This window comes from Salvelinus alpinus, chromosome 17 (genome assembly GCF_045679555.1).
Source record: "Salvelinus alpinus chromosome 17, SLU_Salpinus.1, whole genome shotgun sequence".
In the NCBI taxonomy this organism is placed as follows: Eukaryota; Metazoa; Chordata; class Actinopteri; order Salmoniformes; family Salmonidae; genus Salvelinus; species Salvelinus alpinus.
Window position 1 is genome coordinate 5,710,031 of NC_092102.1, and position 25,977 is coordinate 5,736,007.

A 25,977-nucleotide genomic window follows, 5' to 3' on the forward strand; every position below is an offset into this window, starting at 1 on the left:
ATATGTTTTTTCCAAATCTTTAATCCCCTTTAAGGTGTAAGTGGTTAAAATAATTATAATAGGTTAGCTTTTCATTTTGCTACAATCAATTACGGCGTACTTTGACCACCTGTACTTAACAATTGCATTATAGCTCGCCTGGTATCATAGACTAGACTCAACATATCCAATTAGTTTGATATGTTATGTTTGGTATGGTTACATAAAACAGGTTACTTAAGGCAAAAACTAAAGTAGGGTGGGTGAGTATGTGCACGAAGCAAACATCTAACAACCCAGGTTGCGTTTTTCAATCTCATCACTGACCACTTTAGCATTTTAGCAACTTTGCAACTATACTGAACAAAAATACAAACACAACATGCAACAGTTTCAAAGATTTTACTGAGTTACAGTTCATATAAGGAAATCAGTTAATTGAAATATATTCATTAGGCCCTAATCTATGGATTTCACATGACTGGGAATACAGATATGTATGGGCCTGGATCAGAAAACCAGTCAGTATCTAGCGTGACCACCAGTTAACACATCTCCTTCGCATAGAGTTGATCAGGCTGTTGATTGTGGCCTATGGAATGTTGTCCCACTTAGGGTTGCTGCAATGGCCATATTACCCCCACACCAGCTGTCACAAGTCATGAAGGCAGTCAAATTCCATGTGACCGTTTAGTCAGGGTAATTAGGCTTCTCCAAACTCTGATGCTACTGATGTTCATTAGTAGCATACCAAACTTGCTAACTGCCTGGTACTCAGCACTCTATTGTCCCTGCAATCACTCTGACATCAATGCAAAAGTAATCGAAAATCTAATCAAACACTACAAGAAAGCTCATGAACTCATGTTTTGCAACATTTCTATAGGCTTTGCAATTGCGCGAGAAAACAGAGCTTTGATGGCCTCTAATGAAAAGAAGATGATCCCATTAGGTTCTATAGGCTAGGCCTACTATATTTATTTCTCAACTTTCCTAATATTAAGCACATTGCTTATCTTTACAACAGGAGCATAGCCTACCTGGCTGGCATGAAAATGAACCACGGGGAAAGCGTTCCTCCATTCGCTATTTAAGTGTATTTTCCCCGTGACCCTGTTTTGAGATAGGTGTATGATAATGCTCCATTCTAAATCTAAAAAAATTCACACATACAGTTGAAGTCGGAAGTTTACATACACTTAGGTTGGAGTCATTAAAACTCGTTTTTCAACCACTCCACAAATTTCTTGTTAACAAACTATAGTTTTGGCAAGTCGGTTTGGACATCTACTTTCTGCATGACACAAGTAGTTTTTCCAACAATTGTCTACAGACAGATTATTTCACTTATAATTCACTGTATCACAATTCCAGTGGGTCAGAAGATTACATATACTAAGTTGACTGTACCTTTAAGAAGCTTGGAAAATGCATGGCTTTAGAAGCTTCTGATAGGCTAATTGACATCATTTGAGTCAATTGGAAGTGTACCTGTGGGTGTATTTCAATGCCTACCTTCACACTCAGTGCCTCTTTGCTTGACATGGGAAAATCTAAAGAAATCAGCCAAGACCTCAGAAAATAAATTGTAGACCTCCACAAGTCTGGTTCATCCTTGTGAGCAATTTCCAAATGCCTGAAGGTACCACGTTCATCTGTACAAAAAATATTACGCAAGTATAAACACCATGGGACCACGCAGCCATCATACCGCTCAGGAAGGAGACGCGTTCTGTCTCCTGGAGATGAATGTACTTTGGTGCGAAAAGTGCAAATCAATTCCAGAACAACAGCAAAGGACCTTGTGAAGATGCTGGAGGAAACAGGTACAAAATGATCTATATCCACAGTAAAACGAGTCCTATATCGACATAAACTGAAAGGCCGCTCAGCAAGGAAGAAGCCACTGCTCCAAAACCGCCATCAAAAAGCCAGACTACGGTTTGCAACTGCACATGGGGACAATGATTGTACTTTTTGGAGAAATGTCTTCTGGTCTGATGAAAGAAAAATGTAACTGTTTGGCCATAATGGCCATCTTTATGTTTGGAGGAAAAAGGGGGAGGCTTGCAAGCTGAAGAACAACATCTCAACCATGAAGTACCGGGGTGGCAGCATCATGTTGTGGGGGTGCTTTGCTACAGGAGGGACTGGTGCACTTCACACAATAGATGGCATCATGCGGTAGGAAAATTTGGTGGATATATTGAAGCAACATCTCAAGACATCAGTCAGGAAGTTAAAGCTTGGTCGCAAATGGGTCTTCCAAATGGGCAATGATCCCAAGCATACTTCCAAAGTTGTGGCAAAATGGCTTAAGAACAACAAAGTTAAGGTATTGGAGTGCCCATCACAAAGCCCTGACCTCAAACCTATAGAACATTTGTGGGCAGAACTGAAAAAGTGTGTGCAAGCAAGGAGGCCTACAAACCTGACTCAGTTACACCAGCTTTGTCAGGAGGTATGGGTCAAATTCACCCAACTTATTGTGGGAAGCTTGTGGAAGGCTACCCGAAATGTTTTACCCAAGTTAAATACTTTAAAGGCAATGCTACCAAATACTAATTGAGTGTATGTAAACTTCTGACCCACTAGGAATGTGAAGAAAGAAATAAAAGCTGAAATAAATCATTCTCCCTACTATTATTCTGACATTTCACATTCTTAAAATAAAGTGGTGATCCTAACTGACCTAAAACAGGGAATATTTACTTGGATTAATTGTCAGGAATTGTGAAAAACTTGAGCTTCCGACATCAACTGTATATTATTTAGTATATGGTAAGACAAGATTAAATCAAGAATAGTCTGATGGGTGACAATATTAGTTTATCACTTGGAAATTATATATTATCATTTGTGAATGATGCCCAGCGTAAGGAAAGAAACAATGCCTTTTTTTTGCAACTTTTTAAAATCATAGTCGCATACCACATGTAGCCTAGCCCATTGGCCTATATCTTTTGATTTGTATTACCACTAAAGTGGCCAAAGAACCTCTTAAAATTAAGCACATGTATCCGCTTTACAAGAGGTGTAGAACTGTAAGGTGTGCGCTGAGAGTCGGTAAGCAAGTTCAGGGAGTGAGAGTTTTAATAAATAAATGAAACATAATACAAAACAAGAAACACGAACAACGCACAGACAGGAAACAGAAACAATGACGCCTGGGGATGGACCAAAGGGAGCGACATATATAGGGCAGGTAATCTAGGAAGTGATGGAGTCCAGGTGAGTGATGACACGCAGGTGCGTGTAACGATGGTGGCAGGTGTGCGCCATAACGGGAAGCCTGGTGACGTAGAGGCCGGAGAGGGACCACACATGACAGTGTGTGAGTTTCAAGTTTGGGGAAGATAAAAATGCACCTTTATATTAAAAGCATTACATGCATAATCACATTTGCAGTCACTTTTTCTAATGGTGTTTTCCACTAATGGACCATTTGTGCCTACAGCCTACTGCCGTGTGCGTATTTCTGCGCTTATAATGTGAAGAAATAGCCTAATAGTTAATCAACATTTTAAGCTAAATGTTCTGATCTATTGTGTCAGCCACATTGCGTAACATTTTTTGGGGGATGCTAGTGGTTGTATTGATTTGTGATCTATCGCATCCCACAACTGTCCCAGACTATGTTTTGAATATTTGGGGGATAGTAGATTGACATAGGCTAGTGCTTTTGTTGTTCGTTAGGCCTACTAATTTTATTGGCTGACGAAAAGTACATGGACAGTTTTTCCAATATCTTCAATATGCACCTCAGAATTGGATAAGGACGTGTGCAGTTGCGAATATAACGAATATGAATTCAGAGGGCAGAAATGATTAAATTTAAAGCATTAGACCTCTCACTAAAGGCATCAGTCATGCAAAAGTTATACTTAAACCCAAACTGGTTCTCTAGTAAATTGGTAGGAATGTCTCATCCTTTGTTCAAGAGTGGGGTTTTTCCCTTTATTCAGATTACACCTGCCCACTTTCGGTTGTTTGAAAAGGAAATAATCTCCAAAATATCTTTATTTTTTAAACAAGCCTTAGAAAGTTGGTTGTAATTTCAATTTAATCCACCTGAAAAGACAGAACAAATAATACAACAAATATTGTGGTTAAACTCAAATATACTAATTAATTTTTAAAAACATATCATTTTAGTTAAGATATGTTACAGAGGCAGCTAACACAGACATATGGAAACGTCTGCTCTACTCAAAATTACAACCAACTAATTGCAGCATTACCACGAAAATGGAAGAGGCAAGTAGAAGGGGAAAAAGTAAGGAACTTGTATGTCGGCCCTGTAATAAGGAACATAAATGGTTTAAGAAAAGTGTTATAAATAAAAACATATACCAATTTCATTTAAGGATAAAAAAAAACTGACAGCTGTGTCACATAAATTGCAAAATAGTTGGGTAGAGATTTTCGATGTACCCATTCCATGAAACATGGTTTATGAATTGATACGCAAAACGCCAGATTCAAAACTTCACATTTTTCTATTTAAATTATACAAAATTCTTGCAACCAATAGAATGTTATATATATAGGGGATACAATCTTCCCAGCTCTGCAGATTTTGCTGTGAGAAAACAGAGTCATAAGATCATTTATTTTGGTAGCTCGTTTTTGGTCACAAGTCCAGGAATGGCTGAAGAATTGTAACATTTTCCTTGAACTAACGCTGCAGATAGCAATACTGAGTGATTTGAAAAGCCATACTCAATCAAATACTTATTTTAGCAAAAATGTTTATTTTTTAATTTACAATCTGTAGAAGCTATGAGAATAGAAAGGTTCAGTACTTTTGTGAAGCATCACAGCACAGTTGAAAAATATATGGAAAATATAGATACACACACTTTTTTTTTAATATACCTTTATTCCCCGCACCCCAACCCCCCCAATTGGAGTAAACTAATAAACAATAACACTTAGGCTTCTACCTTCAGTTTATACATCATATACACATTTATACCAAAAAAAGATATGATGCAGACAATTACATTGATGGAAGCAACAATCTTTCCGCAATATTAAGCTGATCCTGTTAAGTGGAGCAACACAGGGGAACCCAAGAGCAGACGCAGATGAGGAAACAGGGATGAATGAACCAAAATATTTATTGTTACACAGGGAGACATGGAGTGCAGATCCAGGGAAGCTCGGATGAGTTACAAAGAAAACAGATGTGGAGACTGAGGTTGGAGTTAGCTTAGTAGAACAGGGTAAACAGGTCCTGAGGGGATTCCAAGGTAGTGGTGGTGAGTGAAATCCAGAGCAAGGTAGTTGGATGGTGAGATGTAGAATGGGAGACAGGAGCCAGAGAGAGCGGTAACTGCAATGAGAGGATAAATGGTGTCAGGCAGGGAAACCGGCACAGCAGTGTAACAGGATCTTGAATAATCAGAAATGGCTAGAACCATGAACTGACTGAGCAGAGATTACGATCTGGCAGAGTGGAAGTGGCCGGATTGAGTATTTGTAGAGGTTTTGATTATGGAACTGCAGCTGGTAGGGATCTGCTCTGACTCCAGCACACCTGTCTTCAACCACACAGAGAGAGAGAGAGAGTAATTGCAGGTCAAGAAAACACCGGATGAACACCAGAGGGCGTACCCTCCCCCCCCTCTATGGACGCCACCTGGCGCACGACCCGGCTTGTCTGGGTGTGAGGTATGAAAATCCTATAAGAGGGAGGGATCCAGAATGTGACAACGGGGCACCCAGCAGCGCTCCTCAGGCCCATATCCCTCCCAGTCCACCAGATACTGCCAACCGTGACCCCGACGGCACACATTAAAAAGCCGCCGGACGGTATAGGCAGGATGGTCTTCGATGAGCCGGGGGGGTGTAGGAGCTGCTGCAGGAGGGGACAGGGGACTAGAGCAGACTGGTTTACTTAAGGATACATGGAAGGTGGGGTGAATTCTCAGAGAGTCTGCGAGTTTCAAATGAACAGCAGAGGGGTTTATGACTCGATCAATCTTAAACGGGCCAATGAATCGGGGAGATAGTTTTTTGGAAACCACTTTCAGGGGCAAGTCCTTAGATGAAAGCCATACCTTTTGGCCTGGAGTGTAGACCGGGGTTGAAGCACAGCGACGGTTAGCTTGGGATTGGGTCCTGGCGGAGGCACGAAGAAGAGCAGCCCGGGCCCTCCTCCAGGTACGATGAGAACGGCGCATGTGGTCCTGGACTGAGGGCACCACTACTTCGACCTCTTGGGCAGGGAACAAGGGAGGTTGGTAACCCAGAGCACACTCAAAGGGAGACATACCTGATGAGGTGTTGATGAGGGTGTTGTGGGCATATTCCACCCAGGGTAGCTGGGCACTCCAGGAGGAAGTGTTAGCTGAAATCACACAGCGTATTGCAGTTTCCAACTCTTGGTTGGCCCGCTCGGTCTGGCTGTTGGTCTGGGGGTGATATCCAGCCGAAAGGCTAACATTAATACCCAGAGCTGTGCAGAAGGCTCTCCATACCTGGGATGTAAACTGGGGTCCTCTGTCAGAAACAATGTCACTAGGGATGCCATGCAGCCGCAAAACATGGGATACCAGCAGGTCCGCAGTCTCCCGGGAGGAGGGAAGCTTGGAGAGGGGAATGAAGTAAACCGCTTTGGAAAATCGGTCAATAATAGTGAGGATGACTGACATTCCATTCGATGGGGGAAGGCCAGTGACGGAGTCCAAAGCTATGTGTGACCAGGGGCGACTGGGTATGGGAAGAGGACGAAGCAGACCAGATGTAGGTTTGGTGGAGGTTTTGTTCCTAGCACAGACCGAGCAGGCTGAGATGAATTCCCGAGCGTCTTTCTCCATGGTGGGCAACCAAAATTGCTGACGCAGGAAGGCGACAGTCCGGTTCATGCCAGGGTGACAGGTGAGTAGAACGGGCCCATTGAAGAACATCAGAACAAATTGATTCTGGCAAAAACAGAGCCTTACAAGGACCGTTTCTAGGATAAGGCTGGTTCAGCTGAGCCTGACGAACACGGGACTCAATCTCCCATGAGACAGTAGCAACGATGCAGGAGGATGGCATAATGGTTTCTGGCTCGGAACTTGTCTGCGGTGAACTGATGGGAGAAGGCGTCAGGCTTGGAATTCTTAGATCCGGGGTGATAAGTGAGTGTGAAGTTGAATCTTACAAAAAACAATGCCCACCTGGCCTGCCGAGAGTTCAGACGTTTGGTGGTCTGGATGTAGGCTAGATTTTTGTGATCCGTCCGCACAATGAAGGGAAGTACCGAACCCTCTAACCAGTGCCGCCACTCCTCAAGAGCCAGCTTAATAACAGCCAGGAGTTCCCAGTTAACTATGTCAACATTTCTCACTGCAGGTGAGAGCTTGCGGGACAAGAAGGCACAAGGACGGAGCTTCTGATCTGAGGGAGAACGTTGAGACAGGACTGCACCTACCCGGGTGTCGGAAGCGTCCACCTCGAGGACGAACTGGAGTTCTGGGTCTGGCTGGGTAAAGATTGGAGCAGAAGTGAAGCGGTGCTAGAGTTCCCAGAACGCTGCCTCATTTTGTTCGATAATGTCCTTCTTTATATCCCAAAAAACTCAGTTTAGCTGGCACACTTCATTCAATAATCCACCGGTTTCCCTCCTTCAAAATGCATACAAAATGAATCCCAAACGTTACTAATAAGCTTATCCAAACAAGTCAAACAACGTTTATAATCAAACCTAAGGTACCCTAATACGTAAATAAACTATAAAATTTAAGACGGAGAATCGTTATTGTCTTTACCGGAGATAAAAAACAAAGAACACGCTCTCATCCACGCGCATGAAAACACTACAGCCAAAATGGGAGCCACTTAGAAAAAATACAATTTCTAGCTCATTTGTCCAAAAACAAGCCTGAAACTCTTTCTAAAGACTTGACATCTAGTGGAAGCCCTAGGAACTGCAATCTGGGAGGTTTTGGCCTTATAATAAACATGAAAGCCATTGGAAACATTGGTAGGCTGAAATTTATTTTGGGGGGGATGGTTTGTCCTTGGGGTTTTGCCTGCCATATCAGTTATGTTATACTCACAGACATTATTTTAACAGTTTTAGAAACTTTAGAGTTTTCTATCCAAATCTACCAATTATATGCATATCCTAGCTTCTGGGCCTGAGTAACAGGCAGTTTACTTTGGGCACTCTTTTCATCCGGATGTCAAAATACTGCCCCAAAGAGGTTAACCAGGCTCTGAAAAACAGCAATGAGACCAAAAGGTATGACCAAATGCTTGAAATGTCCAAGTGGTGCGTTGAACGCCGTTTTCCACTCGTCCCCTTCTCTAATGTGGACAAGGTGGTATGTATTCTGTAGGTCAAGTTTATTAAACACAGTGGCACCATGGAGGGGAGGGGGAAAGCAGCACTGATGAGTGGCAAGGGATACTTGTTCCTGACAGTAATACTATTCAACCCACGGAAGAGTATGCATGGCCTCAGTGACCGATCCTTCTTGATAAAGAAAAACCCAGCTCCCACCGGAGAGGAAGAAGGCCTGATATGTCCGACAGCCAGGGAGTCCTGGATGTATTCTTCCATGGCCTCTTGCGCAGGGCGAGAGAGGTTATACAACCTGCTACTAAGGAGTGGAGCTCCAGGCTGTAGCTCGATAGCACAGTCGTACGGCCGATGAGGCGGCAGAAATGGGGTGTGGTGCTTACTGAACACATGAGCTAGACCGTGATACTCTGGAGGAACAGAAGACAGGTCTGGGGGTTCTGGAATGGACTGGGGTGCAGACAAGGCAGGAGGAAGGGCAGAATGTAGACAATTGGAATGACAAAATGTACTCCAAGTAGTTACTTTCCGGTGGACCAGTCAATCTGTGGGTTGTGTAGCTTTAACCATGGATGACCCAGAAGTGAGTGAGAACAGTCGATTATGTGGAAACTGATCTTTTCCAGAGAGAAGCAGGATAACAGGAACAGTTCTTTCCAAAACCCTGAAGAGTAGCTTTCCATTGAGAGCGTTGGCATCCAGAGGTCAATCAAGCAAAACAGTGTCCAGGCCCAACTGATTAACAACCCCTCGGTCCAGAAAGCTCTCGTCGGTGCCTGAATCGATGAGAGCAGACAGAGGAAAAGCCTGGCTCTGCCACACAAGGTTGGCCTCAAGCAAGGGTCTGGGAGACGATGGGCAGGCGATTTGGCTCAACAGTATATCCCCCACTACTGCTGAGCCCCCTCTTTTGCTGGACAACCAGTCTCAAGGAACAAGTGGAGACCAGGTGACCAACCTGGCCACAATATAGACAGCTCCTAGTACTGATATGCCGCTGCCTCTCCTCTGGAGATAGACGGGTCCGGCAGAGCTGCATGGGTTCAGGATTAGAACATGCCTGGAGATGTGATGCAGTCGGAGAAGGAGAGCAAGGCACTGAAGGAGATGTTATAGGACATGCAACCCTACCTCCCCACTCCCTCCGACGCTCACGGAGACAGTTGTCAATGCAGATAGTGAGAGAAATGAGTTTGTCAAGTCCATCAGGCTCCTCTCTGGAACCCGACTCGTCTTTGAGGGTCTCAGTGAGTGCGTTCCGGAATGTCCCTGAAGGGCCTCGTCATTCCAGCTGCTCTCTGCGGCAAGGGTGCAGAACTCACATTGTCATGTTTTGTCATTGATTATCATGTCTTGTCCCTGTGCTTCCCTTCTATTCGTTTCCCTCTGCTGGTCTTATTAGGTTCTTTCCCTTTTTCTATCCCTCTCTCTCCCCCTCCCTCTCTCCCTCTCTCGCTCTCTCTCTCTCTCTATCGTTCCGTTCCTGCTCCCAGCTGTTCCTCATTCTCCTAACTACCTCATTTACTCTTTCACACCTGTCCCCTATTTTGCCCTCTGATTAGAGTCCCTATTTCTCCCTCTGTTTTCCGCTTCTGTCCTTGTCGGATCCTTATTTGATGTTTGCTGTTCTGTGTCCTTGTTCCGCCCTGTCGTGTTTTTGCCTTCTTCAGATGCTGCGTGTGAGCAGGTGTCTATGTCAGCTACGGCCTGTGCCTTCCCGAAGCGACCTGCAGTCTGTGGTCGCGTCTCCAGTCGTTCCTCTCTACTGACGAGAGGATTTCAGTTTTCCTGTTTTGGATTTACCTAAGATAATATCCAGGAGTATCGTTTTTGTTTAAGACTGGAATAAAGACTCTGTTTCTATTAAGTCGCTTTTGGGTCCTCATTCACCAGCATAACACACATGCCATTTCAGCCACACTCTGGGAGCCTTGATGAAGGGTGTGGCAAAGAAGGGGGTCGAGTGATAAATGGCAGATATGTGAGAGCAGAACTAATAAACGGGCTCTGCCCGATCACTAAAATGGCCACCCCGATCAGAACTACCGATCACAAAATGGCCGACTGCCAAAACTCAGAGTCCCAGAAGCAAGGGGAACCCTCAGAAGGTGGAGCCGACACACAGATAAAGGGTCAAGAAAAACCAGGAAGAGGAAGAGAGGGCTGGAAGGATCTATGAACCGTAGAGAAAGAGACAATAGATATTGGCTGGATTTACAGTGTATGAGCTGGACTGTTTTGGACTTACCTGTTGGCGTTTGGACCTGGACCTACCGAGAACCCGATTCGTCTACCGAACCCTGCTATCCTTGACCTTGCCTACAACCTGGGAGGACCAGGACGGAGGAACAAACACACAGGTACTGTCCTGTTCGAAAGAACTCTCATTCTGGGGTAATTTGGTGGCAGTTTCCCACTTAATTTGTGACAAACGCTCATAACCTTGAAGAGGTTTGCCACAAGGGACAGAAGTCGTTTAGCGGCATCCTTTCCACAAACTGGGTGGTCGAAGACCTTCCTCATCTCATCTGTGAATCTACCGTAGGAGAAGCAGATAGGTGACTGTCTCTCCCACATCGCAGTGGCACAGGAAAGCGCTGCTCCAGAAATCTTGGCTCATTCACTAGCATAAGAGTAGGGTTGTTGCTCAAATACTAAAGAACATTGCACAAGAAAGGCTCTGCAAGTGCCAAGATTACCATCATAGCGCTCAGGAGTCGGAACAAAAGGCTCCCGGGGTGGAGAAGAGGGACTTGAGACTGGTTGTGAACTCCGGGCGGAGGTTCGGACCTGTAGGTCAGACAGGCTCCGTGAAAACTCCTTGATGTTCTCCAGCAGGGCTTTAAGGGCCTTTACCAACAAGAGTTTGGTGAAAAGTAGTGGAGTCTGCTGGGTTTATCTCTAGGCCAGATCGTACTGTTATGCGGAGCGACACAGGGGAACCCAAGAGCAGACTCAGATGAGGAAACAGGGATGAATGAAATTAAAATATTTATTGTTACAAAAGGACATATGGCGTGCAGATCCGGGGAAGCTCGGATGAGTTGCAGAAAAACAGATGTAGAGACTGAGGTTGGAGTTTGCTGAGTAGAACAGGGTAAACAGGTTGAGGGGAATCCAAGGTAGTGGTGGTGAGTAAAATCCAGAGCAAGGTAGTTGGGTGGTGAGATGTGGAACGGGAGACAGGAGCCAGAGAGAGCGGTAAATTGCAATGAGAGGATAAACGTGTCAGGCAGGGAAACGGGTACAGCAGCGTAACAGGATATTACATAATCATAAATGACTAGAATCATGAACTGACAGAGCAGAGATTATGATCTGGCAGAGTGGAAGTGGCAGGACTGAGTATTTGGAGAGGTCTTGATTATGGAACGAGTTGCAGCTGGTAGGGATCTGCTCTGACTCCAGCACACTTGTCTCCAACCACACAATCACACAGAGAGGGAGAGGGAGTGAGAGAGAGTGTACAGGGGGAGTAATTTCAGGTCAAGAAGACACCGGATGAACACCAGAGGGCGTAGCAGGAGCAGATGTGACAGATCCACCCCTTAAATAAACATTTAAAAAATAACTGATCACATGATGTAGAGCCATGTAAGTGAACGCACAGTACTCAGGAGAGGGGCACGACGCAGCACTCCAGGCCAAGGGCACAATGGCCACTGGCCGCAAAAGGCGTGGATTTTTTTTAGGTTGGGTTACAGCTACACAAAGTGGATGCCGCCGTAAATTTCGAGGCATTGTCAAGTGCTTGTCAAATTGAATGAAAGACTGATGAAGACTGTACAGCCTGCACAAAAAACCTAAGCAGAGCTCATGCCTTTCACGCGACTTTTTCAAATCATCATTAGAGTCGCATCATGCTGCCTTACAATGTCTAAAAAATCAAAACATAATGCCTAATGTTTGTAGAACAACTAAAGTGACATTAATAACTCTAAATTAAGCATTTAGGAGTACCTATTTCTTTGTTAATAACCGCTCAAAAAGAACAGCCGCAGGTGCGCACTCCCTCAAATCATTGAGAAAATATCCTTTATATTTTATTCAACTTTGTTCAATTGTATTCTTCATACTGTAAAATAATGCCACGGAATTCTAAGCAAATCTTGTCTGCTAAATGAACTAGTGTAGCCCAAAGCCATTTGGCATAGACAGATCAGGACCTAACATAAGGACAACTCAGAAGAGTTGAACTGGGACATTTTCAGCTTCCAGGAATTGTGCACAGATCCTTGCATTATGGGGCCATGGATTTTCATGCACCCCTCATGTGTATCTTCCTATTCATACACATCCTGCACTACAGGCAACTTCAATTCAGAAAAAATGGTCAACAGTAATTATTGCCATCGTGATTAATCTAAGTCACGTGTCAAATTCATTCCACGGATGGCCGAGTATCTGTGGGTTTTTGCTTCTCCTTTGTACTTGATTGATGAATTAAGGTCACTAATTAGTAAGGAACTCCCTTCACCTGGTTGTCTAGGTCTTAACCACCTAGAGTCGATTGTCACACCGGTGCGTCAATCTAAGTTACATAACAAAAGAATCCACATCAAAATCCGTCAGTTTAAACTAGAGATTGTATATACCTCAATACATCGTATCCACGCTAAAAAGTGGCAGAGCTAGAGCGGTGTTTCTCAGTCCATGAGACATCTAGAAAATCACGTCTGTAGCGGTAGCGTCGATGTGCCAACTTCTGTTTGGTAGCGTCTGAACCGTTTGGGCTACAAACTGACGTGACCCCACTGTGGAAAGGGGATTCTCACAAACATGATGGTGTTGTCCATTTTGCTCTACAACCCCCACAAGTGCCACGGGACTTGTCCGAATGTACCAGCTGCGGTTAAAAGAAAACAAATGGAAGTATGAAGGTAGTTTTGTGCCTACCCCAAAAAAGGGTTAAATATGTGTAAAATGTATCTATATTTTCTGAGTTTTTTTTATATCTCCCCGATTTAGGGCAGACACTTCAAACCCTTGTTTCTTCTGATTTATGTTTTTTATTGTCCGTTTTGCCACTTATTAATATGTTATTCAAGGTGTTTCTATGGCCTTTAGTAGTAAAGGCCAACATTTATTTAACAAAAATGTATACCTAAAGGGGTCCTAAAATAAAAAATAAAATAGCTTAATGATCCATAGTATTACCATCTTAAAACAATTCCATTTCAGCTTAGCACCCCCCCTCCTCTAACATATTAGACTCCAAAAACCAGCAGACTCTAGGCCCTCCATGGAATGAGTTTTACACCGCTGATCTAAATCATTGGGAAAGTGGTTTGGCTTTTTTAGTGTGCCAGGTACCAAATGTGACAGCTGGATCTCCATCTCTATGAATGTTTTTGTGGCTTCCTTTTTTTGTGTGTGTGTGTAGACTGTGTCTATCACCGCTGCCCAAATGCCAATCAAGCCTAAGCACTCCCAGGCAGATTACCAGAGGCTTGTCTCCACCAATCAATTTGCCTGTTAAAGTTTAGCACAAGAAAGCAGTGTGGGAAGGAGAAAGTCAGCCCTTCCTGCCGTGGGGCTATTTGGGAACTATAGAAAGGGAGTGGAAAAGCACATCAGATATATTATATTTTAAACTATGAAGGAGGAAAGAGGGGGAGGGAGGAGAGAGAGCAAGCTGAGAGAAGGCGGTTGGGATGCGAGCGAGCGAGCGAGCGAATGAAGCCGTGCGTATCATCCGACTTGCAGGTTGAAAATTACTACCAGTCCCTGGAGTGTAGGAGTGACTTCCCTAGCCACTTGAATAAACTGGAAGAGTGTGATTGCCCAGTCAGTGCTGCTGTCAGCGTATTAACTAGACACACTGCTTTATCAGAGCTGGCCATTCATGATGAATCATCCAGCACTTTACCGTTACCGTAAAACTCTGTGTACTACAGGCCTGCACTGCAAGACCAGATTTGAATTAAACATGCACGTCTATGATTGGTTCAGATTTGGTGCGGTCATCCTCCACAGACCTGGGGCCTGTTGCACAAAAGTAGAATTAAGACATCCGGGATAAATGACTCAGCTGAGCTCAATGAAGCCAAAACATGTGCGTCCAGGCTTAATTGGTTGCACAAAGACCAAGCCAGGATGAGCAGACACGGATTCATTAAGCCAGGTGAAACCAATCCTGGATAGGTGCGCGCTCACGGCTCACTCAAATAGACCCCGCCACAGATCACAGATTAACTGATTTACCATGGCAACTAGAGCCGCGTACTTTTCCCCGTCGGAAGCACAAATCCTCATGGAGGCATACGAGGAGGTAAAATATATAATTAAGAAGAAAGGCAACACCGCCACAGTGATAAAGCAAAGAGAAAAAGCGTGGCAAAGTATTGCAGACCGCCTGAATGCGTAAGTAGTGCACAATTACACACTCACCGCTCCGCTGAAACATCACAATTACAATTCAAATATTTAATTCACATCTCCAAAAATGCAGTTGTACTGTAATTATGAAACGGTTAAATTTTTAATTGAAATGCACTGCAGATATGAGTGAAATTGTGTAAAGTAACTCCATCACACTGTATAAAGCTATGATACATTTTTTGATATTTTTACTGAAAACAAGACAAAAATACCAAGTAATTTTTTGCAGTGTGACTCCATTAAATGTGTGTGTGTGTGTGTGTGTGTGTGTGTGTGTAGATTAAACATGAACGGGCCAAAACGGACATGGCAGCAGGTCAAAATCAAATACAAGAACATTCTGCAGAATGGTATGGTCCCTGACTAATATTTAACAAAGCACAAGCATATATTGTACCCAGAAGGTGCCTGCTCACACATTGTCTGTACTGTTTTAGCAGTGAAAAAGAATACCCACAGACAAGGCACGGGTGGTGGGTCACCAAAGGCTGACCTTACCCCAGCAGAGGACATGGCCTTGGAGCTAAATAAAGGCAGGCCCGTCTTAGAGGGGATCCCTGGGGGGAAAGAGACGAGCATAGGTTCCTCCCAAGATGCCACCCGCTTCATTCAAGGTATGTCCTTCCATCTCTACATGGGATACAACCACATTCATATTGAATCAATTTGGACTGTCTGACTTTGGTTTACCTATTGCCTTGCAGTGTCTGGCAGCACTGTGTTCCTGTTAGAGCCACCAGCACAAGCACCAGACGATGCTGATCCAGTGAGTACTCCATCAAAGGCATACTGTAGGCCTGGCATGTCTTGTCTACTAGCTTCAATATGAATCCGATTAAATGTGATAGGGTGAAGGCCCCAGTGCAGCAGCAACAGCACATGATGGAGACGATGATGAGGAGGAGACCATCTCTCTGGATTCCAGAAGGCATGAGGTATCATGTTAAGACTGTGAAAGTACTATTTACTCTACAATGGTGAGGAGTCCTCATCAAAATCAAAAAATCTAATTTCTTTTACAGGACCCAGATGCTATACAGTGGGAAAACCAGCCTGGCAACATAGTGCGTATTAATAAAAGGACACCACATCCTGCCAAATTCCAGCTGCGCTAATTGTATTGTGTTCACAGAGCTCACAAGCTATCAGAAAGTTGTATGGCAACCACCTCCGGCGCCAAATAGAACTGGCAGACATAGACATTCAGTACAAGAAGAAAAAGATGGAAAATCTTGCACTGGAGTCCGAAATAAAAAAGAGGACAATTAGGAAACTGGACCTTGAAATAAAAAAACTTGAGAGGGAGGTGAGATATGCCTTCAATGTACACTGTATGCTAACTGTAACACAAATGTATTAATCATTATTTTTCTTTCCTCCCCCAGCTCCAAGAAGATGACACAGCTCAAAATAAAAATTAGGTATATTCTCGTAAAGTCAAGTGAGCCATGACATATGAGCTCTTATTGTGAGCACACAGGACGGTGGCATCTTTCTAAGGTTTTTTTTATTTTCCCAGCAATCAGTACAACCAAGTCATCGTTATAAGGCATCGCCCTCTTTTGCCCACCCCCCCAGCACCAGGTGTGGCCACTAGCCTATATGAAGGCCCAAAATTGTGTGTTCCTTTCTGCTCTGACAATGGCATGCCCATTCGTGCGAGATGTGGTGGATGAAGAAGCACTTGTGCTGAGGAGAGCCTTCAGGCGAGAAAGGGTCTTCAGGGACCGGTTGGACCCACTGGCCTTCCCTGATGACCATCTATATGAAAGATACAGGTTTTCTGCAGATGGCATCAGGTATCTATGCAGACTACTGGGTCCCAGGATTAAGCACCGCACTGCACGGAGCCATGCACTGAGTGTGGAGCAAATGGTTTGTGTGGCCTTGCGCTTTTTTGCTAGTGGAGCCTTCCTGTACTCAGTGGGGGATGCAGAACAGCTGAACAAGGCCACAATTTGCCGCACAATAAGGAGTGTGTGTCTGGCTATCAAAGCATTAGCAGATGTCTTCATCTCCTTCCCTGGCCACAGAAGACTCTGTGACATCAAAGAGGAGTTCTATAGGATTGCAGGTAAGAGGATCTACAAATTACAGGACAACTGTTAACACATAGTAGGATACTCATTACTTTGTGTGACAGGTTTCCCCAATGTCATTGGTGCAGTGGACTGCACACACATAAGGATAAAAGCCCCCTCAGGTGCCCATGAGGCCGATTTTGTGAATAGGAAATCCTTTCACAGCATTAATGTTCAGGTGAACATAACTTTTTGATATTGTCCATTGACGAACACTCTGCATTGCCAGTGATGTGCATTGATTGGTGTAATATTCCTCATCTTATGATTTCAGATGGTCTGCAATGCTGACTGTGTGATCAGCAATGTTGTGGCAAAATGGCCTGGCTCAGTCCATGACTCCAGAATCTTTCGGGCCTCTGAAATCTATCAGTGCCTATCACAAGGTAAGCCACACAACCCCTATTTATAACCATCATGGCTGTGTCAAGAATATCACTGTGTTTATGAGGTAGTAATGATGAGATTTTGTGTTGACAGGTGAATTCTCTGGTGTGTTGCTGGGAGACAGGGGGTATGGCTGCCAGCCTTTTCTCCTGACACCTTTCACAGACCCCCAGGAAGCACAGCAGGCCTACAACCATGCCCATGCCAGGACCAGGGCCAGAGTTGAAATGACCTTTGGCCTCCTGAAGGCACGCTTTCACTGCCTTCACAAATTAAGGGTCAGCCCTGTTAGGGCATGTGATATTACTGTGGCTTGTGCTGTCCTCCACAATGTGGCCTGCCTGAGGAAGGAGAGGGCCCCCAGAGTGCCACCAGCCATGGACTGGGACAATCCGGCAATCTTCCCTGATGACGACAGTGGTCGGCTGCTGAGGGACCAATATGTGTTGAATTATTTTAGTTAGTATGTGTGCTTTCAATTTTGGTTAAATATGTCCTGCGGTGGCAGAGGAATTTGGTTTTTTTTGGGTTCGTTTTTTGACGAATTTGGCCTCTTATGATGTTTGTGCGGTATACTGTGTGTAATACAAGGCTGCAGGGAGGCTACTGCATCCATTCATTTGTCTGTTCAGTTGATGTGTATGGATTTGTCCTGCATTTATTTTAGTGTGCAGACATGCAGGGTGTGTTATATACAGACCTTTGAATGTGTATGTATCATTTTGTATAATATGCTTGGATTCTGTGCTTTCCATCTTGTAGAGTCACTGTGACTTCAGTTTCGAAAGGAGCTGATGGTTTACCTGCTTTGTTTTGTCCTTATTCAATAAAGGAACATAATGTTACACATTGTGTTTTTATATTCATATGGAATGTGTATTTGTTTATATGACAGAGTACTAGGGCCACACTGAAGAAAAAGGATAAAGTCATAAATTTATGAGGCTGGTTCTTTCTGCAGAAAAGCTACATATTGTTTTTACAGTTTTGATACTTATGACAATGTGATACTTAATATTCTGGCACATCAGCATGTCTTTGTTTATGAAACCATACTGAAGTACAATTTCACGAAATGCCCCACATCTGTCATTTTAACAACTGTCCTCCTTTAAAACAACTGGTTACAATATTATGACTTGTGTTTTTTTCCCCTCTGTGGCCCTAATATTCTATCATTTTATATATAGCCTTATAGTCTATGGGAAACTGTAAATTATCTAATGATAGCAACATCATCTAAAAATCATTTTTTATCCAAAATCATTGAAATTAATGATCACAAACGTTTAAATAATAACAGTGGGTCTAGTTATATGTGATAACAATGTATAGTGAGCAGTGAAATAACTATTGGTTTCCATTTGTGGTGACTGCTGACTGACATTAGGGATGAGATTAAATAGATCCTGGAATTTAGCCTGGTCTGGAGCAGGCTAGCTCCACAGAATAAATCTCCATGGTAATTTATACCATAACATATCCTCCTGCCCCCTATCCATCTTTAGTGCAACCGGATTACGGATCAATTGAGCCAGGATCACCAAGATATCCTGGCTTAATCCCTTATCCTAGTTTTGTGCAACAGGCCCCAGATGAGAAACCATACATAATATTTACGATGAAAATCATTTTAAAGATCATGAAAAGTAAAAAGCATGTTTTTCATTGAATTGGATGATATTTGAAGGAACCCAGATCAAAGTATGATGACCAAAGTATGAAAAATTACTGTTGCTTCTACATTGATAATGTTTGATCATTATTAAGTTACTGGTCCCCTCGCCCCATGACAAACACTTGGATTCATTATTAAGGGTACAAAATGACATCACCCAATTTCAAATTTTAATACACCAATGGTAACATGATATTCTTTTACCTAACTTAATTAAATAAGTACCACCTTGTAACCAACATTGGAGAAGGCGTGTTTGCGGATGGACGTGGTTCATATACCTAGATAGCTACTCTACTCGTGCCACAATTTCACTGTAGGGTGTCAGCCAACATAACTAAAAGTTTACCCTACTCATCTATGGCAAAGATAATTATACACTGAGTATACAAAACATTAAGGACACCTGCTCTTGATCAGATTGATCAGTTGAAAGCTATGATCCCTGGTTAAAGTTACTTCAATCAGTGTAGATGAAGGAGAGGAGACAGGTTAAAGAAGGCTTGTTAAGCCTTGAGACAATTGATAAATAGATTGTGTATGTGTGACATTCAGAAGGTGAATGTTACCCTTTCAACGGGGTATGGTAGTAGTTGCCAGGCACACCAGTTTGTGTCGAGCTGCAACGCTGCTGGGTTTTTCACGCACAACAGTTTCTCGTGTGTATCAAAAATGGTCCACCACCCAAAGAACATCCAGCCAACTCGACACAACTGTGGGAAACATTGGAGTGAACATGGGCCCTTCTGAGGGCAAAAGGGCGGTGCAACTCAATATTAGAAAGGTGTTCCTAATGTTTTGTATAGCCAGTGTATGTTTCCCATTTCATCTGTGTCTTGTGTTGGACAGTTACTGGCTAGCTAGGTCTTCAGCCAGCATGCAACAAAAGAAGGAGAGTGTCAGTTGTCAAGTCAACACATCCGTAAGTGCTGCTGTGAACCACCTGTGAATCACATGAGACATGCCTACCGTTCAAAAGTTTGGGGTCACTTAGTAAATGTCCTTGTTTTTGAAATACATTTTTTTTTTGTCCATTAAAATGACATCAAATTGATCAGAAATACAGTGTAGACATTGTTAATGTTGTAAATTACTATTGTAGCTGGAAACGGCTGTCACGTTCCTGACCTATTTATGTTAGTTTTTGTGTGTTAGTTGGTCAGGACGTGAGGTTGGGTGGGCATTCTATGTTTTCTGTTTCTGTGTTGGTTTTGGGTTGCCTGGTATGGCTCTTAATTAGAGGCAGGTGTTTGGCGTTCCTCTAATTAAGAGTCATATTTAGGTAGGCGTTGTCACAGTGTTCGTTGTGGGTGATTGTCTCCTGTGTCGTCGAATGTATGTACCATACGGGACTGTTTGGCTGTTCGTTTATTTCGATGTCGTCCGTTTCCTGTACGTAAGTTTATGTTTAGTTATGTAAGTTTATGTTCAGGTTTCGTTCAACGTCGTTTTCTTGTTTTGTAGTTTGAAAGTGTTTTGTTTCGTTTCGTGTTGCCATCATCGTTATTAAATAAAGATGGCTTATTTCCCAAAGCCTGCATTTTGGTCTGAAGATCCTTCTCTCCTCACCTCGTCCGAGGATGAGGAGAGCGACAGCCGTTACAGAATCACCCACCAACACGCTAAGACCAAGCGGCAAGGGAAAACGAAACGGAGTAAGGGACAGGAGAGAAAGGAGCAATGGACATGGGACGATGTTTTGGATGGAAAGGGTTGCTACACTTGGGAGGAGATCCTGGCTGGGAGGGATCGCCTCCCATGGGAACAGGTGGAGGCATTGAGGAGAGCAGAGGCTACCTGGGAGAGGAACCGGAGCTATGAGGGAACGCGTCTGGCACGGAAGCCAAAAAAGCCCGTGAGTAATTCCCAAAAATTTCTTGGGGGGGGGCTAGGAGATAGTGGGCCAAGGGCAGGTAGGAGACCTGCGCCCACTTCCCAGGCTTACCGTGGAGAGCGGGAGTACGGGCAGGCGCCGTGTTACGCAGTAGAGCGCACGGTGTCTCCTGTACGAGTGCATAGCCCAGTGCGGGTTATTCCACCTCCCCGCACTGGTAGGGCTAGATTGAGTATTGAGCCAGGTGTCATGAGGCCGGCTCAACGCGTCTGGTCTCCAGTGCGTCTCCTCGGGCCGGCATACATGGCACCTGCCTTACGCATGGTTTCCCCGGTTCGCCTACATAGCCCGGTGCGGGTTATTCCACCTCCCCGCACTGGTCGGGCAACCGGGAGTATTCAACCAGGTAAGGTTGGGCAAGCTCAATGCTCAAGAGTGCCAGTACGCCTCCACGGTCCGGTATTTCCGGCACCACCTCCCCGCCCCAGCCTAGTACCTACAGTGTCTACACTACGCACTAGGCTACCAGTGCGTATCCTGAGCCCTGTTCCTCCTCCACGCACTCTCCCTGTAGTGCGTGTATCTAGCCCGGTGCCTCCAGTTCCGGCCCCACGCACTAAGCTACCAGTGCGTCTCCAGAGCCCTGTACACACTGTATATTCTCCCCCTACTAATCCTGATGTGCTTGTCCTCAGCCCGGCGTCACCAGTGCCGGTACCACGCATCAGGGGTAGAGTAGGCTTTGAGAATACAGTGTGCCCTGTCCCTGCTCCCCGCACTAGTAGGAAGGTGCTTATCATTAGCACGGTGCCTCCAGTTCCGGCCCCACGCACTAAGCTACCAGTGCGTCTCCAGAGCCCTGTACACACTGTTTCTTCTCCCCCTACTAATCCTGATGTGCTTGCCCTCAGCCCGGTGTCACCAGTGCCGGTACCTCGCACCAGGTATAGAGTGGGCTTTGAGAGTCCAGTGTGCCCTGTCCCTGCTCCCCGCACTAGTATGAAGGTGCGTGTCCTTAGCCCGGTGCCTCCAGTTCCGGCACCACGCACCAGGTCTACAGTGCGCATTATCCGGCCAGAGCCATCCGTCTCACCAGCGCCATCTGAGCCATCCGTCTCACCAGCGCCATCTGAGCCATCCGTCTACCCAGCGCCATCTGAGCCATCCGTCTCCCCAGCGCCATCTGAGCCATCCGTCTCCCCAGCGCCGTCTGAGCCATCCGTCTGCAATGAGCCTGCAAAGCCGCCCGTCTGCCATGAGCCTGCAAAGCCGCCCGTCTGCCATGAGCCTACAGAGCCGTCCGCCAGACAGGAGCCGCTAGAGCCGTCCGCCAGACAGGAGCCGCTAGAGCCGTCCGCCAGACAGGATCTGCCAGAGCCGCCAACCAGACAGGATCTGCCAGAGCCGCCAATCAGACAGGATCTGCCAGAGCCGCCAATCAGACAGGATCTGCCAGAGCCGCCAATCAGACAGGATCTGCCAGAGCCGCCAGCCAGACAGGATCTGCCAGAGCCGCCAGCCAGACAGGATCTGCCAGAGCCGTCAGCGAGCCATGAGCAGCCAGAGCCGTCAGCGAGCCATGAGCAGCCAGAGCCGTCAGAGAGCCATGAGCAGCCAGAGCCGTCAGAGAGCCATGAGCAGCCAGAGCCGTCAGAGAGCCATGAGCAGCCAGAGCCGTCAGCCTGCCATGAGCAGCCAGAGCCGTCAGCCTGCCATGAGCGTCGAGAGCCGTCAGCCTGCCATGAGCGTCGAGAGCCGTCAGCCTGCCATGAGCGTCGAGAGCCGTCAGCCTGCCATGAGCGTCGAGAGCCGTCAGCCTGCCATGAGCGTCGAGAGCCGTCAGCCTGCCATGAGTGTCGAGAGCCGTCAGTCAGCCATGAGCATCGAGATTCGTCAGTCAGCCATGAGCTGCCCTTCAGCCTGAAAAGGCTGGATACCCAGAACTGCCCATCAGTCCAGAGCTGTATCTCTGTCCGGAGCTGCCTTTCAGTCCGGAGTTGCCCCTCTATCCTAATCTCCCTCTCTATCTTCATCTATCTCTATATTCTTATCTATCCCTCTTTCTTGATTTATCTCTCTGTCCCGGGGTTGTCCCTATTAGATATGTTGTTAAGGGAATTTTGTGGGGGTCAAAAGAGGGTGGACATTCTTGGAGGGAGGAAGTTAGGATGGATTATGGTGGGGTGGGAACCGCGCCCCGAGCCTGAACCACCACCGTGGTTAGATGCCCACCCAGACCCTCCCCTAGATTTTGTGCTGGTGCGTCCGGAGTTCGCACCTTGTGGGGGGGGTACTGTCACGTTCCTGACCTATTTATGTTAGTTTTTGTGTGTTAGTTGGTCAGGACGTGAGGTTGGGTGGGCATTCTATGTTTTCTGTTTCTGTGTTGGTTTTGGGTTGCCTGGTATGGCTCTTAATTAGAGGCAGGTGTTTGGCGTTCCTCTAATTAAGAGTCATATTTAGGTAGGCGTTGTCACAGTGTTCGTTGTGGGTGATTGTCTCCTGTGTCGTCGAATGTATGTACCATACGGGACTGTTTGGCTGTTCGTTTATTTCGATGTCGTCCGTTTCCTGTACGTAAGTTTATGTTTAGTTATGTAAGTTTATGTTCAGGTTTCGTTCAACGTCGTTTTCTTGTTTTGTAGTTTGAAAGTGTTTTGTTTCGTTTCGTGTTGCCATCATCGTTATTAAATAAAGATGGCTTATTTCCCAAAGCCTGCATTTTGGTCTGAAGATCCTTCTCTCCTCACCTCGTCCGAGGATGAGGAGAGCGACAGCCGTTACAACGGCAGATTTTTTAATGTAATATCTACATAGGCGTACAGAGGCCCATTATCAGCAACCATCACTCCTGTGTTCCAATGGCACGTTGTGTTAGCTAATCCAAGTTTATCATTTTAAAAGGCTAATTGATCATTAAAAAACAATTTTGCAATTATGTTAACAGAGCTGAAAACTGTTCTGATTAAATAAGCAATAAAACTGGCTTCTTTAAACTAGTTGAGTATCTGGAGCATCAGCATTTGTCGGTTCGATTACAGGCTGAAAATGGCTAGAAACAAATAACTTTCTTATGAAACTCGTCAGTCTATTCTTGTTCTGAGAAACGAAGGAGCGTTCTGAGGAACGCTATTCTATGCGAGAAACATGACAGACAGATAAACCAGTGTATGAATCAAATGGATTTGCATATGAATGGAGTGGAAATTAGCTGACTTCGTTATCTGTAAGATAAGTAATGCTTGACACTTTAATGTGTCAAGCAGATTACATTTTCTGAAACGTAGCAATGTTAAAGACATGGAGTTCATGTTGTAATGTTAACAAGGTACCCAAAAGTAGTTAGAATTTATATTTAAATTTTATTAGCTAAAGAACTTGTTTAAACAGCGAAATTGTTGTGGAAATCAGCCTTGTTTGCATAGCGGTGTTGAAAATAACGTCATTTAGACTGTAATGATCTCCAAAATTCTAATCATTAGGTCATCACACCGTTGATATAGCAACGGACGCTAATAGTTTATCAAATCCCATTTTGACGGAGAGGGCGACACTATTTGGCCAGGGGGACATTATTTGGCATGACAGGCCCACCCCGATCTCCCTTCGGCAAATCAGATCACGACTCCAATTTACTCCTTCCTTCCTATAGGAAGAAACTCAAACAGAAAGTACCAGTGCTAAAATCTGTTCAACGCTGGTCTGAGCATTCCGGGTTGCCTCTTAGAATTACATTGACGTATAAACGGACACAGTGACTGAGTTCATCAGGAAGTGTATAGGGGATGATGTTCCCACTGTGACTATTAAACCCTACCCAAACCAAACAACCAAAACTGAAAGCGCGAACCACCGCATTTAACCACGGCAAGGTGACTCGAAATATGGTCTAATACAAACAGTGTAATGATTCCCTCCGTAAGGCAATACAACAGGCAAAGAGTCAGTATAGGGACAAAGTGAAGTTGCAATTCAGTGGCTCAGACATGAGACGTATGTGCCGGGCCTACAGACAATCACGGATTACAAAGGGAAAACCAGCCACGTCGCGGACACCGACATCTTGCTCCTGGACAAGCTAAACACCTTCTTCGCCCACTTTGAGGATAACACAGTGCCAACAACGTGGCACGCTCCCAAGGACTGTGGGCTCTTGCTCTCCGTGGCCAACGTGAGTAAGACATTTAAGAGTGTTAACCCTCGCAAGGCTGCCGGCCCAGACGGCATACCTCGCCGCGTGCTCAGAGCATGAGCAAGTGCAGACCAGCTGTCTGGTGTGTTTACGGATATATCAAAACTCTCCCTATCCCAGTCTGCTGTCCCCACTTGCTTCAAGATATCCACCACTGTTCCTGCCCCAATTACCAGTGCAATTACCATTGCACTGCACACTGCCCATCTGGACAAGAGGAATAACTATGTGAGAATGCTATTCATTGACTACAGCTCAGCGTTCAACACCATAGTGCCCTCAATGCTCATCACTAAGCTAAGGACCCTGGGACTAAACACCTCCCTCTGCAACTGGATCCTGGACTTCCTGACGGGCCGCCCCCCATGTGGTAAGGTTAGGTAACAACACATCCGCCACATTGATCCTCAACATGGGGGCCCCTCAGGGGTGCGTGCTCAGTCCCCTCCTGTACTCCCTGTTCACTCATGACTGCACGGCCAGGCACAACTCCAACACCATCAGTAAGTTTGCCGATGACACAACAGTGGTAGGCCTGATCACAGACAACGATGAGACAGCCTATAGGGAGGAGGTCAGAGACCTGAATATGTGGTTCCAGGACAACAACCTCTCCCTCAACGTGATCAAGACAAAGGAGATGATTGTGGACTACAGGAAAAAGAGGTCCGAGCACGCTCCCATTCTCATCGACGGGCTGTAGTGGAGCGGATTGAGAGCTTTAAGTTCCTTGGCGTCCACATCACCAACAAACTAACATGGTCCAAGCACACCAAGACAGTCTTGAAGAGTGCATGACCAAACCTATTCCCCCTCAGGAGACTGGCATGGGTTCTCAGATCCTCAAAAGGTTTTACAGCTGCACCATCGAGAGCACCCTGACGGGTTGCATCACTGCCTGGTATGTCAACTGCTCGGCCTCCGACAGCAAGGCACTACAGAGGGTAGTGCGTACGGCCCAGTACATCACGGGGCCAAGCTTCCTGCCATTCAGGACCTCTATACCAGGCGGTGTCAGCGGAAGGCCCTAAAAAATGTCAAAGACTCCAGCCACCCATATCATAGACCAGTCTCTCTGCTACCGCACGGCAAGTGGTACCGGAGCGCCAAGTCTAGGTCCAAGAGGCTTCTAAACAGCTCCTACCCCCA

At 45.3% G+C, this 25,977-nt stretch overlaps 3 protein-coding genes across 3 annotated transcripts in view; 2 read left to right on the forward strand and 1 right to left on the reverse strand.

Moving 5' to 3' along the window:
- The window catches only part of LOC139542004 (pro-neuregulin-3, membrane-bound isoform-like), a 371,276-nt gene that overhangs the window by 252,345 nt on the left and 92,954 nt on the right, over window positions 1-25,977 (reverse strand). The window lies entirely within an intron of this gene.
- LOC139542006 (uncharacterized) lies at window positions 14,253-16,176 on the forward strand. Its single transcript, XM_071346987.1, has 7 exons — window positions 14,253-15,006; window positions 15,094-15,270; window positions 15,361-15,422; window positions 15,505-15,591; window positions 15,679-15,720; window positions 15,789-15,962; window positions 16,042-16,176. The coding sequence occupies exons 1-7, from the start codon at window positions 14,943-14,945 to the stop codon at window positions 16,075-16,077; spliced, it is 642 nt and encodes a 213-aa protein (XP_071203088.1). The 5' UTR covers window positions 14,253-14,942; the 3' UTR covers window positions 16,078-16,176.
- LOC139542005 (putative nuclease HARBI1) lies at window positions 16,176-17,990 on the forward strand. The gene is made up of 4 exons (XM_071346986.1): window positions 16,176-16,730; window positions 16,800-16,915; window positions 17,012-17,123; window positions 17,218-17,990. Exons 1-4 carry the CDS (start codon window positions 16,259-16,261, stop codon window positions 17,586-17,588), a joined length of 1,071 nt encoding a protein of 356 aa, XP_071203087.1. The 5' UTR covers window positions 16,176-16,258; the 3' UTR covers window positions 17,589-17,990.